The following is a 16,840-nucleotide window of genomic DNA, read 5'->3' on the forward strand; positions in this document are numbered from 1 at the left end:
AGGTAGACGCACATTTAGGTTTCCATGACCCGCTATCTCACAGGCTGGAATGGACCAGGGGAGGCAGCCTTCAGCTGCGCACTTGTAACATGGCATCTTGTACATTTCTCATCTACTCTTACAATATTTCAGTGGTAGATTCGCAGCATTCTTAGGAAATTCTTACCTGTTTTATCATAAATATTCCCCAAAATCATGTTTCAGTTTTTTGGAGTACCATTTAAACTATGACCAATGTATGAATCACAATTAGAATAGCCCAGGTTTAGGTAGTTGCCATTATCAATGTTTTACAGAAACCACTCTCTATTTTACAGGAAATATGTGCATTTGAACTACTGAAAGCTTGGTAAGTAAAAACAGTAATTATTTCTAGGTAATATCTTACCTAGTTCTGCAGTCATTTAACAATGTGTATTGAAAACCTCTTATGTGTGCCACTATGCCAGGAACCAGAAACTTAAGATGGAAGGGGAGAGACTTGTGATCCACTTCAGAGCTTCCTCAAAAAAAGCAATAGCTCCAAGAAATAATAACTTCTGTTCCATGAACAAAGTTTCCATGGAAAAACATGTTTCAGAAACTGGGCTAAACAAATGTCAACGATTTACTTCTGTAAGACTATTAGAGCTTACATAGCTAGCAAGAGTATATGTGGTGTTTTGTAAAATTATTTTACTCTGGAGTCCCATTTCTTTTCTTCCTACAGAACATATTAGGGAGAACTGTTGAATAAAAGCACTTAGGAATCATCCGAAGCAAAGAAATCATTTTATTCATTTTCTTGCCTCCTCAATGCCTACGTTGAAAGGGATACTTAATCACTGTTAAATGAATAAATGGAGATATTTACTCTACTACGTGGTAGAAAGTAGTGACGGCCCTCGCTGAAGCACAAATAAAACTCATGGAAATTCAGAGGAGGGAGAGAATATATTCAGCGGAGATAAATCATATGAGGTTTAATGGAGTAGGTGACTCTGAAGGAAAGCTCTGAAGGATGGGGACATTGGAGACAGGGGAAGGACAGCTGCACAGAGGGTCCATGTGAGGGGATGTGGGAGTTTCTCCAAGCTGAAGATTATCATAGTTGCTCTTTTTAACACTTGGAACACAACTACATCCCAACAGAAATCTTTGCCACTTAAGCTTTCATACTTTAAAACTAGTAGGAAAATAAAAAAGGAAAAATATACTAAAATGAATTTCTAGTCTAAGAACTCTAGACAAATACTTACTGCTATTAGGGTTGTCTCCTATGATATGATGCCGTCCACTCCAGTACCAGAGAAGCAGGGTCGCGTCTCGAGATCCAGACACAATATAGCAGTCCCCACCTATGTATGACTCAGACCTGGCCAGGCACGTCACCACATCCCAGTGGCCAAATACAATCTGAGTTAATTTTCCTGAAACACAGAAATGGCAGGTTTAATTCGTTTGCTATTTTAAATAGTAATTTTATTTTACTAGATTTGTGACAATTGACTCTATAGACCCGCAAATTTATAAGGTAATTCCAATCTAGCTACAGATTGGCATTCTCGAAATGCTTCTGAAAAATGATACGACACTGTCACTTGGGATTTCTAAGAAAAGGAGTTATAAGATAAAGACAATGATGATTTTTTTTTCTTCTTCAGAGTTTGGGCCAAACTATGGGGAGACTTAAGGTCTTTTACTGGATTTGATTAGGGAAGGGGACAATAGTCCCCTTTGTCCTATGAGCTCAGCGCTCATGCTAAAGTTCAGAATTAGTTCTTTACTTTCAATTGTGAACATTTAATTTGAATCTTGGTACTCAAGATAAAAATGCCTACATCATTAAGTATGATTTCATATTAAGCATAGGTGTAACAATAGGCATTTTGAAGAGAAGAAGTATTTCACTGTTAAGGTTACCTGTTTCTGTAGAATAAACTCGGAAGCTCTTATCCCAGAATCCACAGATAAGAATATAACGGTTATCGGCTGTGACCACAAAACAATGTGCATTGATTTGTATACTCTGGTCAACAAGGTCTGTGATCTGCCGTTTGTTCACACCAGAGTTATTGGCTACATGTAAATAGAAGAAAGAATTTAAAGAAAGAGTCCACATGAGTTTCACCAAGCACTTATAGAAGGAATACTTTTTAAGCCTCATTTATCTGAAATGGGTTTTTAAGGCTATCAGATTTTAACATTTACCCATGAGGAATATAAACTTTTTTAGTATCAGTGATTATTTATGAATCATATTACATACTTAAAAATTGTCAGAAATACAAGTGCTTCTTCCACCAATAAATAAACACAACACGGGAAATTCAAGATAATGAATTTAAAGCACAATGAAAATATCTAAAGGCATTTAATTTCATAGATGTTCACTACACACAAATCCATTAGTGTCCAACAAGTTGAACACTAATGAGGAATCATATTATATGAGGTATGTTATATAAGGAGGGGGGGGAGTCTTAATATGTGTCCCAATCTCTCACTTTCTGATGGCATTTCCAAAACATGTGAAAAGAAGAGGGTAGAGATTTGAGCAAGGGATGTTGTTATGTGGGCAGTCCCACGGGGAGCTTTAGGTCAGCAGCTTTAAAGACTGGATTGTCAACAAACTGAAAGCCTTTCCAGAATGGGCTGGCAGGGGAGGAGAGGAAGAAAAAGACAGGAGAGGGACTTGGGAGGAAAGAGACAGGCAGAGAATCAGTGGAGAGCCCTGGGATTGGCTGTGAATGAAGTCAGGAACTCAGAGACACCGTCTGATTTCCCCAGTGTCTGTCTGTATGCCAGCCTGTCCCTTATTCTCCGCCATCCTTTCAGGTTAAATCCCTGGGCTGAATTCTTAAACAGAAAATGCAGATGTACACGATGACCATCACTCTCTAACCCCAATTAAATCTAAGTGCTACTATTTGTGGAGACCCATTAACACTGTAACAGCAGTTACTAGAGAAGGTAAACAATAAAAAGCTATACAAAAAAGGTAGCAAAAGAAAAGACAATCCAAAGGTCCTAAGTCATTTAAAAACTATATAATTGGTCCTTCATTTATTATAATACAGCTATTAATATTTCCATGGTTACATTCTACCTGTGACATTGTGGATGTCTCTTGGGCAGAGGAATAGCTAGATTCTAAAAATATTCCTGGTCATAAACCCTATATCCCAAAGACATGTACATGGTATTTTGTGTAAGGGGTATAACGAACGAACGAACGAACAAACAAGCTAACTAACTGAAATGAATGCCTCTCATCTTATTTCTGGGTTCAAAGATAAAGGGTGACTTAATCTAAGAAAAAACATACCATAACTTGGATATAACTTAATAATTCTTGATACCACTTTGAATTCTTTTTTAATTTAGTTCTCTTTATGATCCCATGATACAAACATTAATACTATAAAGTATCTCGCAGATATGAAACTGAGGCCTAGAAAGATGAAGGGGCCTATTCTGCATCATAGGGCTAATAAATGCATTTGTGGTTATTTAAAAATATTTGTAATATCTGCTGCAAAGAGTTATAGCTCATGAGTTTGCAATTTACATGAAGTCTTAAATTTAAAAAAGTGTTTTAGCTCAATGCAATGAAGATTTCCAGAAAAGATGTTCTTTAGTATTATTTTCTGGCATAATCTCTTTGAGGCCTTATGTATTTTAAATAATACAAAGGTGTTAAAGACTAATGCAGGTTGAAAGAAAGGACAGTTTGGAAATATTGCCTTGTTTAGAACCAACTTAAATGATCCCCTAAAATGTGAAGAAAATGCCACAAATAATTGCTTTAATACCAGAAAGTTCTTAGATGGCATGTTATGTTTTGCATAGCTCCTTGATGGTAATTTGATATCATTTGCACCACAATTTTGTGGCAGAAAAAGTATTATTCTGCTACCATTTGTGATAATTAACTGCATAGGGATGTATGGATAGTCATATCCATGAAAATGTATTTTTGTTGTCAGCGTACCAATTAGTGGATCCATTTCAATGGGAAGATGATGGGCTTGATCCAAAGAGTAGCCTGGAGCTCCTCTGAGGCCTACAGATTAAATAAAAAGAGAAAACTACCATAAACTTCTCAGAAAGGAGGAATTTCCTAATAAGCAGTGTTTTATAGTGATTATACAAAATATACATTTGCTTAAAAATTATTTGGTAAATTTTTGTAAGAATGATTCAGTCACACTACATGTCTTTGTAGATAGTCTTAAAAAAATCATTACAACAGAGTCTGCTGGTTTCTGTTTAGGATGCAGAATGTAGAAAGCTGGAAAGAGTGCTGATATTTGACCAGCAAGAGCAAACTGGATAAAATAGAAGATTATAACATTTCTTGAACCCATCAGAGAGTCAAGGTTGCTGGGCAACCAATGAGCCTGAGTCTAAGAAAAGGCCATGCTACAGACAGGGATGGAGTGAGGTAGGCACAGAGCATGGGCTCGCCTGGGCCAGGCAAAGGGGAAGGTGGGGCTCCCACCCAAGGGGCCCTTCATTCACATGACAAGTCAACAGAAGGTGTAAATCTGAGCTGTACCTAAAACCTGAACCTCAGTAAACGTGACTTTCGGAGGATTAATGTTTAGGGCTTGACTGAGACCATTCGTCATCATTTTTAACATGTGATTATATAACATACAATACTTTTGAACAAGTCTAGAGGAAAATTTAATCCCTTTTAATTTTCTCTCAATGCAAAACATTTCCGGAGGCTGACCCCTGTGAATAATAGTCATATATATTTTAAGATGATTGCTGCATATTTCTGATTGAATGGAAGTAGTTCCACCTCATGTTGATGCTATCACCAATGAACATAAAGAGGTACATTTTGAAACTCTGAGGAGAATAAGCTGTGGTATAAATCACTCTGTTTTTCAGAGCAGTGCTGAAGTCAGTAGAATAGAAAGATTCAGGTTAATTCACCACGGCTCATCCACTCAGTCCTGGAGACAGTGGGCGTCCTGGGGCTTCCAGGGAGAACTTAAATGGTGAACTAGGCCAACAAAAGCATTTGGTCACGTCCACTTCTACCCTAGTTAAATAAGTATCAATATGTCTAATCTTTATGACAGAACTATATCACTTCAAGATGTACTGGCTGGAACTTTCAGGAATGATTTTGCAGAAAACACACGTGAGATCACTTTTGTCTTTTCTTAAAGACTCTAAGCTCTACAAGGAGAAAGCTGTTTGTCTTGTTCATTGCTGTTCTCCCAGTGCACAGGGCTCTGGCACGTGGTGGCCATTCAAATATTTGCTAAAGAAATTAATGAAGTGGAAGAAAGAGGATTTGAAACTATCATCCAGATAATCCAGATTCAAACTCACTTTTGTTTAATATGGTAAAACTGTTTGGCTTCTTTCCTGGGGGGGGGGGGGGCGGAGGGACAGTGATAGAGTAGAGGGGAAGGACCTGACTGATTTGTAGAACTGCTTCCATTTATCAAATATTTATTGAATACTTAACGATTAGCCAAGCATTCTATGAGGCACTGAAACAGAGCAGCAGTGAATAAGACAGACAAGGATCACTTAGGTAGGTCTGGCAGTTATTTACTCTGTTGCTTTTTGTAGACAATTTGGCACATAGCTAGCCCCCCAGCACACATATCTTAATTGTGGCTTTTAAGAACCCTTTAGTGAATGGTTTGCTTTGGCACACATACCTACTGTGTTGTGCCATCTATTCACGGCAAACAGCCTGCTGCAGGTCACGGTCACCACCGCCGGGATGGTCAGGTGGGGCAGCGTGTTCGCTGCCACATGGGTTACTGGAGAATTTGATGGAAACTTGAGCACCATGATCACATCCTGTTGCATCTGATCTTTAAACATGAGTGGACTCTGTGGAAGGAAACACTGTTGAATAGAAAGGGAAGAGAGCAGAAGAAAACAGAAGGGATAACACAGTTAGTGAAAGCTCTGGGGAGAATGAGGTTAAAACAGATGAGGTTAGTTAGCATGAGCACACACAGAGAACAAAGCAGTGTGAACTTGGGTACTGCGAGGATACACAGAAAGAGGAGAGCAGAGACTCTGGAGTCACTGAGAGGGGACAGCGAATTATTAACGTCCAGCCTCCATTTAAGTATGGCTATGGCCAGACTGCAAGGTGAGAAGCTAGCTTATAGATATGTCCACATGATGTAGCATGAATTTTCAATGCAGTTCTCAGTTTGGTGGGCAAATTAGTCAAGTCAGTCACTGACATTGTTTACATAAAATATAAAGTGAATTGATTGATACTTTCACTTCTTTTTCCTGCTTGATTTGGGATCATGACTAAAGTCTACATAATGAGAATATAATAGCGACCCTTGTCACAGCTTTGTACCTTCTGCTTGGCACTACTGTCAGCTTATGGTTCATGCCTTCTTTGCTCCTTCTGGACTGTGACCTTCCCGAGGCCTAACCCTGCTTTTTTTAAAATCTGTGTTTCTCAAACATCCAGCACATGACTTGATAGAAAGTAGATGCTGTAAGAACTAGATTAACTACTTTGAAACACTATAAATACTACTATATAAAAACACAAAATTGGGATCCTGGAAATAACTGTTACTTAGGTCTCCAACAGGTTTTGTAATTATTTGCTGTATATATGAATTGTCTGCTACATGAACTTAGAAAGCTTAGGTTTTCTGCATAAACAGTTCGAGGCCAATTTGGTCTCTCACAGGAAAAGTGATGAATTCTGACTGGGCATTTCTCCAGGATAAATATTATTATTGTTGTTATTAAATAGAGAAAACTAACACAGGAGTAAAACTCTTCTGCCAAGGCATTTCATAAAATCAAGAGCTAGAGATACTCTCTTGGCCAGTTTATTAAAAATGCTTCATCTCAAGGCTTGAGGACCCAAGGCCTGAGCTCCACATCTACACTGCGACTGGGTGTGTATATGGGAGTGTTGTGCTTGGCACAAACCTTTCTGCTTTGTCACACACAAAGACCCACCCATTCAGTCAGAACAGTTCATTAGTAACTAATCAAAGGGCTGAAACTTGTAGAGAAAAAAAAAATGTTTTCAAACAAACACACTTATTCATGTATTTCGCTAAGAGTTTATTGATTCTTTGAAGGTATCGAGGATGTATTTGCCAATATTTAATGCCTGACACGCGGAAGGAGCTCAACATAAATTTGTTAAGTGACTGACAGAATAAATGAAAGGTGTCAAAAATTCTTCCATCACAAACTAACAGCTTATAAATTTGTGCAGACATAAATTATGGACAATATTCCAGAGCGCTTTTCTCCATAATTAGGGTATTTGCTGCCTTGTTAACTGTCTAGAAAAACCGATGAGCTGTGATTCATCACAGTTTTTGAAAACACATTTTCACCTTCAAGCATTTACTAGAGAAAAAAGTTAGTGAAAAACTCACACTTTAAAAAATAAATGTTAAATCAGGTTATCAGAAAATGTTTTACCTTCTTCAAATTAGATAAAGAAAGAAAGGTTTACTATTTGCTAATACATTGAAAAAGGACTGCCTTGTTTAGAAAACTGGCTTTTAAAATTCAGGTTAAAATGAAAAGACAATGACTGTTTCCCTTGCAAATGGGAATAAGAGTTTCAGTATAGGTAGATAATGATGACTGATGATACCCGCTAACAGGTATTGTGAAGTTACGACATGCCAGGTGCTGGTCTAAGGGCTATACATACTGAGTCATGAAATTCTCAGGGACGCCGAAACGGAAACAGGGAAGTTAAATACACCTTGCCAGGGTCATTCACCAGTTAGTGGCAGAGATGGTGTGTGAGCCAAGTCTAGCTCTTTGGCCCTTGTTTGACTGCCTTTCTGCAGGGACCATAAATTACATTTATACTTCTTTCCTTTTCTTAAAATGAACTACTCTCCTTACCCCACCTTGCCCAAAAGATTAAATTGGACAATACGTCATGTTTATATATTTTTCACTATAATTTATCAATCTAATCTTGTTTTGGTGTAGGAGTTTATTTGTGAGCCTGTGTATATGAATGAGTTTATGTAGAGGCAGATACAGTCAGAGAAGATGGCCATTTTTGTGAATCCAAAACTGAGCCAGCATCAGCAGGACCGAAACGTAAGAACTGCACTCCTTTCTCTGTTTTTCCCTAAGGTATCAGTATATACGTGGATGAAGAGTGAACCCATAAATGGGGAGGCCGTTAAGATGCTGATAAAATCGCTATTTTATTTTATCTCTCCCTGGGTACAAAAAAGAAAAAAGTTCAACAAGTTGATACGTCTGTCTTACCAGGTGCATGGCAGAGCTCCGAGGCGGGTGTGGCTCAATAAGCAACTGAGAGGGTGTCTGTCCGAAGTTCTGAATCTGTGCCTCTGTGGCCTGCAGGGGAAGGACAGTGAAGGTCATGGTCAATAAGCATCAACGAGGGAGGTCAAGGCCCTCTGACAATGCAGGCGTATCCCAAGTCAGCCATGGAAAAAGCCCAGATAATACAGTGGGTGCTCTTCTCTCGGGGTGCAGAATCATCCAAGTGTTAGTATTTTGTAGACAAGCTTTGTGTCTCCTTCTAAATGTGCTTCTGTTAACCAAGTCACTATTCTTGTTTAGAAGCTAGGGTTAAGTGTGGAAATGTTAACCTGTGAGTACGTGCATGCAGCTGAAGACCAAAGACCACGTTTAACACTAAGTACAACATATACCTCAATGAAGTCCTTTGTAAGAAGGAACGTGTGGGGATCTCTAATGAAATAAGCTTCTGGAATCTTTATGGGAAAGAAATGAAACATAAAGTCCACCAATGATGCAAAATAAAATGAAGAACATCATATGGTCCAATCAATTCAGAAGGCAATCAGTAGAAAGAATACTAAGACATTCGTATAACAATTACATACGGCAAAACTTTCACTACAAAAAATACATTTTAGGATGCTATGCTATTTTAAGATGAATCCTGGAATACTATTTTAAGGTAGGAATTCATTTCTCTCAAACATTTTCTGAAATTTTAGAGAACTAACCCAAAGAAGAAACCGTTATTTGGGCATCCCGAGCTGTGCAGTACTTCATTATGGCCTATGCAGATAGAACTATTCATGTGATTTTATGGCTTCCAATGAAGAAAAAAATATTTTAGATCTCAAACTATTGAGACCATATAATATGCCTTTTTTGTGTATGTCAAAGAGATAATCATATAAGAGAATTAAATATTTCTTCTATAGACGTATTCCACAGGCAAAATATTTCAATATATTAAGCTAGACTAACAAATATTTTTCTGAACTATTGTAAGTATGTAATTCAAGTCAATAAGAAGCACAGTATTTACTATGATCATTACTCTGTTATCATGCTAATTTCCCCCCTAAAATGGTGTGCAATTTGGTTGCACATAAAAGTGAAATATGAAACTCACTGCTGAATGTTTACGAGTGCAGGTAAGTTGGTAGATGGCTCTCGACACAGAACTGTCACTAATTGCATCAGCAGCTACAATTCTAACTTATAAAGTACTGAAATTTAACAATCTGTCCTCCTAGACTCCATTTCCAGAAAATGCTTATCAATAAATATGTGAATTTCAAATTTATTAGCAATATTAAATATGAATGCACCATTATCTGCCATATTTTAGCAATTGCATAAAAGGGGCTTTGGTTCTGTTATTTGCAGAGGCAGTAGGATGAATTATTAAATCTCTTTAAGTGCTGTCCAATTTATTTGCATGGTGTCCACTCATGGAAAGTGTGACTATTTAACTGAATTGTACTCACACAGATATTTTACTCACATCATATTCCATCTCCCCAATGCAAGATTTATGATTATAAAAGGGTGAAGAGACTATTTCTGGCTAGGTTCACATTATTAAAAAGATCTTGAGAATTATTGAAAAAAATCGTAATTTTATTTTTCCAGCTGTCCTGATTAGAAATCATCCACTACCTTTCTTAATATATGGTGAACACCTAAAGTCTAACATGAGATACTGTTGCTTGTTTTTAATCCTCCAGAAAAAGGACCAGGGTGGTGGTAGGAACACAGGGGTAAAATTAAACACATTTAAATCTCTGCTCCCGTGCTTTGCACTTAGTAGGGAGCCTTTAAATGTTCATCGAAAGAATGAAGCAACAAACGAGCTTTGCTTGACTAATTTTTTTCTGAAAGGAAAATATTAAATTTATACTAGAAAAGTATATAAAATTGACTTAATTTCCAGAAACCTTCTGTAGAGTTCTCTGCAGTGGGTCCCGACTGAGGCAGAATACACATCCATGTATATCTTAAATGACTATCAAATGGCATCAGGATACATTTTCAGTTGTGATCAATCGCACTCTGTCATTAAGACAATCTATTCCCTACATTCAACATTTATTTCTTTTAAGACTAAACTGAATCCCTCTTCCTTGTGAGCACATGCCTTCATGACCTAAAGGTTCTTATTCTAGTATTCATCGTTTAGCTATCTTGCAAGCCTGCCTTCCAATAATTCCTTGCCCTCTGATTTTAAAATGTGCAAGTCTTTCTGATCTTGAAAAAGCATGCTGTCTCCTCCAAATTACTTTTCTTGTCATTACTGAATGTTCGCATGGGAAGTGAGCACCTAACTTTCTTGACCTGCTCCCTTGTCAAGTGTTTCCTGTTCTCCTTCACTTTTAGAAAGTCATCAATGTCTCTTTCTCGTCAAGAATAGAAGTACTTTGCATGGGACAGGGCACAGCCCACCGTGCAACCCACGAAGGATAGCGTTGTTCTGAGAACTACTCCCCGACGGAGGAGAAACTGCCTCTCTTCAGGATAGCCTTGGACGGGTTCTGTTCTAACTCCTTCCCCGATCCCCTAACTCATAACAAATGTCCTCCGTATTCTCACAGCCTACTTCTTCCCCTTTGTCATGGAGTTCAATGCAATTCTTCATGTATGTCTGTTTGCTGTGTATCACTGCAGGTCAGGACTGTGATTCGATCCTACAGAGTCCAAAAATATTTCCTGAATATAGAAGTAAGACGTCTGTGCAAATACTGAGAGGCAGCCTAGTGAAAGGAAAGCACAGTAGTAGAGAAAACTTCAGTGTTCTTTACTTTTACAATTGAGCACCACAAAAACAGTTAACCATCATTTGGAATGCCTACTCTGCGACAAGTGATACAAAATCAGAATCTAGACGACTCTCAGAAAGTTTTTAGCCCGTAGGATGTAAGATGAGTTAGTACGTCAGGGCACATGATAGGTAGGGACTATGGTGGGGCCCAGCCCAGAGTGCCAGGGAACCCAGGAGTGATGTCCACATCAGACTCAGAGTGAAAGGATGGAGGAGGGACAGCAGGGCTGTTGGGAAAAGGACTTCCAGACAAAGGACATGAGCTAAAGTCTGAAGGTTAAGTAGGAATTAGCTAGTCAAGAGCAAGAAAGATTTTTTTTTTTTTTTTGCCATATAGAATTTTTCCATTAATAATTTCCAGATGTATCAAGAAAAAAAACTCAAACAACTACTTACAGGTAATTATAAGGTGGATTCTTTTTATATAATCAGAAATGGCATTTAAAGAAACTCAACAGATTTCTATTTCTCCATGTTGTTCTGCGTAAGTCAGAGAGACTTAATGTTAATTTTAATTATTTATGAAACATATATTTACTGAGGACCTAGTATGTACCATGTACCACTGCAGATGCTTGTGATACTCATCAAACGAGGCAGATGCAGATTCCTGCTCTCGTAGAGGGTACCTTGTACCCAGGATGCCACAGGCGCTTACATTCAGGCGCTGGCATTCCACCACCCAGGTTCTGCTCACAGACAGGATTTCTATTTGAGACAACATCTATAGGTGAGAAAATTTCATACAATCAGTTGGATTTTTCATATTTTAATTGTTATATGGATTCTTACTTAGTCTTCTAAAAATTATTTTGTTGAATATTGAGTAGTCATGTACTTAGCCTTTATTTTCTCCTCAGCTAAGACCGGTCAAGAAAGAGGTAAGTCATAAAATTAGGGGAAAAATTTTTTTAACGCTTTGGGGGCTGTTCTAAAATATGGAATTCTACAGGGGTAGGCAGAAAAGCAAAGAAAAATGTGAACTAAGTTATGCATAGGGGAATAAATTAAGTAAATTTGAACAGCATATGTGATTTTTCATATTTCATACACATCTATGACACAGAACTCAGTTTTGCCTCCTTCCATATAGTATAAACACCCCATTAGGGTAAGTTCCTATTAGGGAGTTTGTCTTTTGTCCCCTCCCTACTTTCAGATTGTCCTATTCCTTAGTTTTCTTAGGCTCTTTGCAAAATCCTCCAGGACCCACCTACCAGGTTACAAAATTACACACATCTTCTCCAGCTCTCCTGTTTTCTCACTTTTTTTCAACAAGCTCTTTCTACTCTTCCTCAGAGGTCAGGGCCACTGTGTATGCCTGTGTCATCTATGCCCGGTGCCTAGTTGGGGGCAAATGAGGGATAGCATCTACCTTACTTCCTACCTTAAGAAGTAGCATCTACTTCCTACCTTACTAGAGGAAGGGGTACCTTTTGTAATTCATCCTCCTAAAGAGGGTGTCTTTTTAAATTTGCACAAAGGGGTCAAATGTGTTAGCCGTGACTGTGAGTTATGCCTTATGCCTTTAACTTGCTGTACCTCTCGCTCAATTGCTTTTTTCTCTTCTTGCCTTACCTTCCCCAAAAGTTCTACCTCCTCTACGAATAAAGACACATAACTGGGATGAAATCTTCAGATGAGGAAGTAAATACGCCATGGTGTTATGTGTATTATATGTCTGCCTGTTAATATGAAAGACTTCATAGTCACGGTACAAATAAACCCATCAACACTAAGTCATAGTTCAGAATGATCTTCCAATTTATGATACGTTTAGAATATTCTAGAAGAAATTACTTTTTAGGTGAAGAAGTGTGTTTTCTCCCTCCTGTTGTATTTACTAGTTATCTATCATGGTACACCTCCTCTGGTATGTGGTAGATAAAAACTTTGGTTAATCTTGTCTTTTCCACAACGCAGATGAATTTAACCAGATACATTTTTCTCCTGCAGAATCTTTACAACTTCCAGTCTTTTTTGTAAATGTGATTTAGTTTTGTCTTTTGATGAAATGCCATCAGGGTAAGTGTCATGAGACAGAAGCTAATAAGGGAGGCTGTCAAGTGACCTGTTTCATCCATTTCCCTTGGTCTGTACAATCTTTTAAATTGTTTCCCAGAAAAGTCAGCATTTTCTAAAGTACTACAGGTTATACTACCCACGATGCTAAAATATCAGGCTATTTCCACATTACTAGTCAATTATTGACAATTTTCAGAAATTTCAAGACAAAAATAATAAAAGTAATTGCTTGGGAACACAGAAAATAAATTTCAAAAAACTTCTTTAGTATTGTGTTTATCTCACTGTTACTTAGAATGATTTTATTCTAACTCTTACTTAGAATTATTTTATTTTAATGCTTGGAAGTAGATATTCTTTTTACCAGAAAATACAACTTTGACATACAGCTAAAAACATACATGTGATTTATATCATCTTTCTGTTCTACCTCCAAATCTATGAATTCTATACCAAATAGTAAATAAAAGAAACAAAAACAATGGAATTTTGAGAAGTCTTCGAGATAAAAGAAAAGATTACTTAATGGCAGACTGTATTGTAACTGATAAGCTTTTGCTTCTGGTTTATTGTTGTAATAAAACAAGATCATATAAAGCATTACTTTTTAATGCTGGAAAAACAGGAGCAAAATAAATCAAGCATATAATATCTGCACTTATTTCTCGCTTTATAAACATTAAACTATATAAAAAATTAAAATGCTATTTTATATTCAACTGCTTCTAGTTTTTCATAGAAACTACAAAGTAGAACAAATGTTTTAACAATCTACAATTGTTTTAACAATCAGCTGCATTTGGGCTAAGGCTATACTGTACTAGCAAAATTATTAGGATAATTAAGCAAATATTTGCTAACTCAATTGAAAAAGAATCACACTTGCCTTAACTATCAGACTGTTAGACAATATTTGAGGGAGGGGATTCTGATTTGTTCATTTACCTGCCTTAGTGCTTGCTTTTATTCTCTTAGTATAAACCTCAAAAAAACAAACAAAAAACAAAATAATCAAATGAAGAGAAGACTTATCCTTCTGCTGATTCCTATTTCCTCTTTGCAATGATGAATTATAATGATGATATTACAAAATTGACTTAACAAATAAATGTGAAAAAACAAGCACCATATCCACTGGAGAGAAAATGCTTTGTCCAGAATATTATTTTCTTCAAATTAGGTCAATGCCATTGGTGGCAAGCTCACTCAATTTTTCTGCTTAAAAATATGTACAGCAGGTCGTCAAATAACACTGGTTTGTTCAATGTTGTTTCCTTATAACATTAATGAGATGCTGTAGAAACTTAACAGCATCAATTAGCCTATGGTAAAATTTGTACTATTTCGCTGAAACTCGCAGAACCTAATGAAGACGTTAAGTGAGGACTTACTATATCAGTCCTACTCTGGATGCCTTACATAAGTCTGCTTATCCTAGAGCAGTGACTGATTCAGGGGGAACAGAGAGGTCAGCTGGACCATCTTCTTTGCCCCTGGGAGACTGGCCCCCAGGGACTGCCTCACTGGCAATCTCTTGCTCTCTGGCTTCCCACTGGGTCCAGCCAATGAGAGCTCAGGATAGAGATAGGAAGGCAAGGGATTTATTATATGGTCCCTCCTGCCAGTTTGGCAGTGGCTGGGTTGCATTACTGTTCCTAGGACTAGAGCTTCTGTCGGGCGACCACTTTCCAAGGCTACCTCTCTTGCCAGGTTCTGATAATGACTCCCTCCCTTTGTAATCTCAGGCCTAGGGATGGTAATCCCTGGGTGCTTCACGCTCCTTCATTCATCACTTGATCCTGCCCATATCTCTGTGAACAGGACCATTACTAAACTCTCTTCATTATCCTTTAAAAGTTTTTAACCATGGTAAAATATACATAAAATTCATCTTAACCATTTTCAAGTGTAAAGTTTAGTAATGTTTAGTACATTCACATTGTTGTGCAAGGTATCTCCAGAACTCTATTTCATCATGCAAGACTAAACTCTGTACCCATTAAACTCCCTATTTCCCAGCCCCTGGCAACCATAGAAGTGGAATCATATAGTATTTGTCTTGTGACTGGCTTATTGCACTTAGCATAATGTCCTCAAGGTTCATCTCTGTTGTAGCACATGTCAGAATGTGCTTCCTTTTTAAGGCTTCATAATATTCCATTGTATGAATACACCACATTCTCTTTATCTATTCATCTGTTGATGGACACTTGGGGTGCGTCTACCCCTTGGCTATTGTGACTAATGCTGCTATGAACATAGGTGTACAAATATTTCTTCAAAATCCCACTTTCAATTTTTGGATATATACTTAGGTGGATCATATGGTAGGTCTATTCTTAATTTTTTGAGGACCCTCCATACTGTTTTCTAGAGAAGCTGTACCATTTTACATTCCGACCAGTAGGTCACAGGAGTTCCAATGTCTCCACATCCTCTCTAACATCTGCAATTTTTCTTTGATAGTATCTAATGGGTGTGAGGTGACAGCTCATTGTGGTTTGATTTGCATTTCCCTGATCATAAGTGATGTTGAGCATCTTTTCATGTGCTTGTTGGCCATCTGCAGGTCTTCTTAAGTCTTCATTACCCCTCTAAGGGCGTAATGTGCTGGGTTCCTGAATGACACAAATAGGATTGGTATTCAAGTCTAACATAAAAGAAATGTTGGTTAGCTTTTGCTCCATTTCAAAATGTGATCAACATAGGATAATACCCAAGCAATAGACATTTTCCTTGAGGATTTAACATATTTGGCATTTAAACACTATTATAAGCTTCTTGGGGGAGGCTGTGAAGTCTCTTTGCAATCTATACTTGCTAATCCTTAAGAAGAAAACTAAAATACTCTTTTCTGGATGATTCAGAGACTGGCCTACCTGAAAGCAGGGGTTTTAGCAGGTCTCTTAAGTATTGTTCCAGGTTTTCAGTTCTTCGTTCACTTTTGGGTTGGTCATTAAACAGTAGATAAGTACAGGACTCAACCCAGAAATGCTAATGCTATGTGAGAAGCATCAGTACAACACCTCTGCCAGATCCTACCTGCTTGAATAAATTATATAAAGTAAACTCTATGTGGGATGATTCAGGAGATGGAGAAGGAGGGGAGGAAGTTGTGGGGAGACAGTGGAGAAGTGAGAGAGGAGGAGTACAGGTGGTACCTTTCTTCACCATGAGTTATGTTCATTTGAAGTGTCTGATCACGAAAACAAAATAATAATTACAATGAGAAAAGCTGAAGTAGATTTGCTTGGTATGTGGAATGACAGCAAGACAAAGATTCACCAGGTGTTGGTTATAAATATTTCAAAATAAAATCATACACTTTATTAAATTAAATTCTGATGAAAAATAGCACTGCGTGTATTTGGCAGAACAAAATGCTCTTCTTCGATTTTGACATAAATGGGAAACAATAATTTAGATATACTATATTGATACTTCAAATGGTTTTAAATAGGCTCATTATCAATATGTTTAAAACCTTTAAAAATGAGTCCTAAACATCTAACTGAAATGCGTAGGTACTTAGATTGAGTAACATCCACTTCAACAAATTGAAGTATGCAATATGTTTTGAATAATTGTTAATTTATGCTGAAGTAACAACTGTGTAATATAACTGAAATCTATGTTAACAGAGATAAGGAAATCCCTTCCAGCTATTTCTATTACCAAAAGCAGGCTGCAATTTTCATCCTTCTTCCTTATGTCAAATATGACTTTAGATGCTTATGAAAG

The 16,840-nt window shown here is 37.4% G+C and overlaps 1 protein-coding gene across 8 annotated transcripts in view; it reads right to left on the minus strand.

The window, feature by feature from the left end:
- NBEA (neurobeachin) overlaps window positions 1-16,840 on the minus strand; it is a 661,793-nt gene that overhangs the window by 18,750 nt on the left and 626,203 nt on the right. For 3 of the 8 annotated variants that reach the window (XM_074330026.1, XM_074330024.1, XM_019736455.2), the window contains 6 exons: window positions 8,667-8,729; window positions 8,257-8,346; window positions 5,673-5,865; window positions 3,974-4,045; window positions 1,903-2,058; window positions 1,239-1,409 (listed from right to left, as the gene is read on the minus strand). In XM_074330026.1, coding sequence (XP_074186127.1) covers window positions 1,239-1,409; window positions 1,903-2,058; window positions 3,974-4,045; window positions 5,673-5,865; window positions 8,257-8,346; window positions 8,667-8,729 — 745 coding nt within the window. The remainder of the gene's footprint in view (window positions 1-1,238; window positions 1,410-1,902; window positions 2,059-3,973; window positions 4,046-5,672; window positions 5,866-8,256; window positions 8,347-8,666; window positions 8,730-16,840) is intronic. The other 5 variants (XM_074330027.1, XM_074330025.1, XM_074330028.1 and 2 more) reach the window with 3 other exon arrangements.

Source organism: Rhinolophus sinicus, linkage group LG04 (assembly GCF_036562045.2).
Source record: "Rhinolophus sinicus isolate RSC01 linkage group LG04, ASM3656204v1, whole genome shotgun sequence".
Taxonomy (NCBI): domain Eukaryota; kingdom Metazoa; phylum Chordata; class Mammalia; order Chiroptera; family Rhinolophidae; genus Rhinolophus; species Rhinolophus sinicus.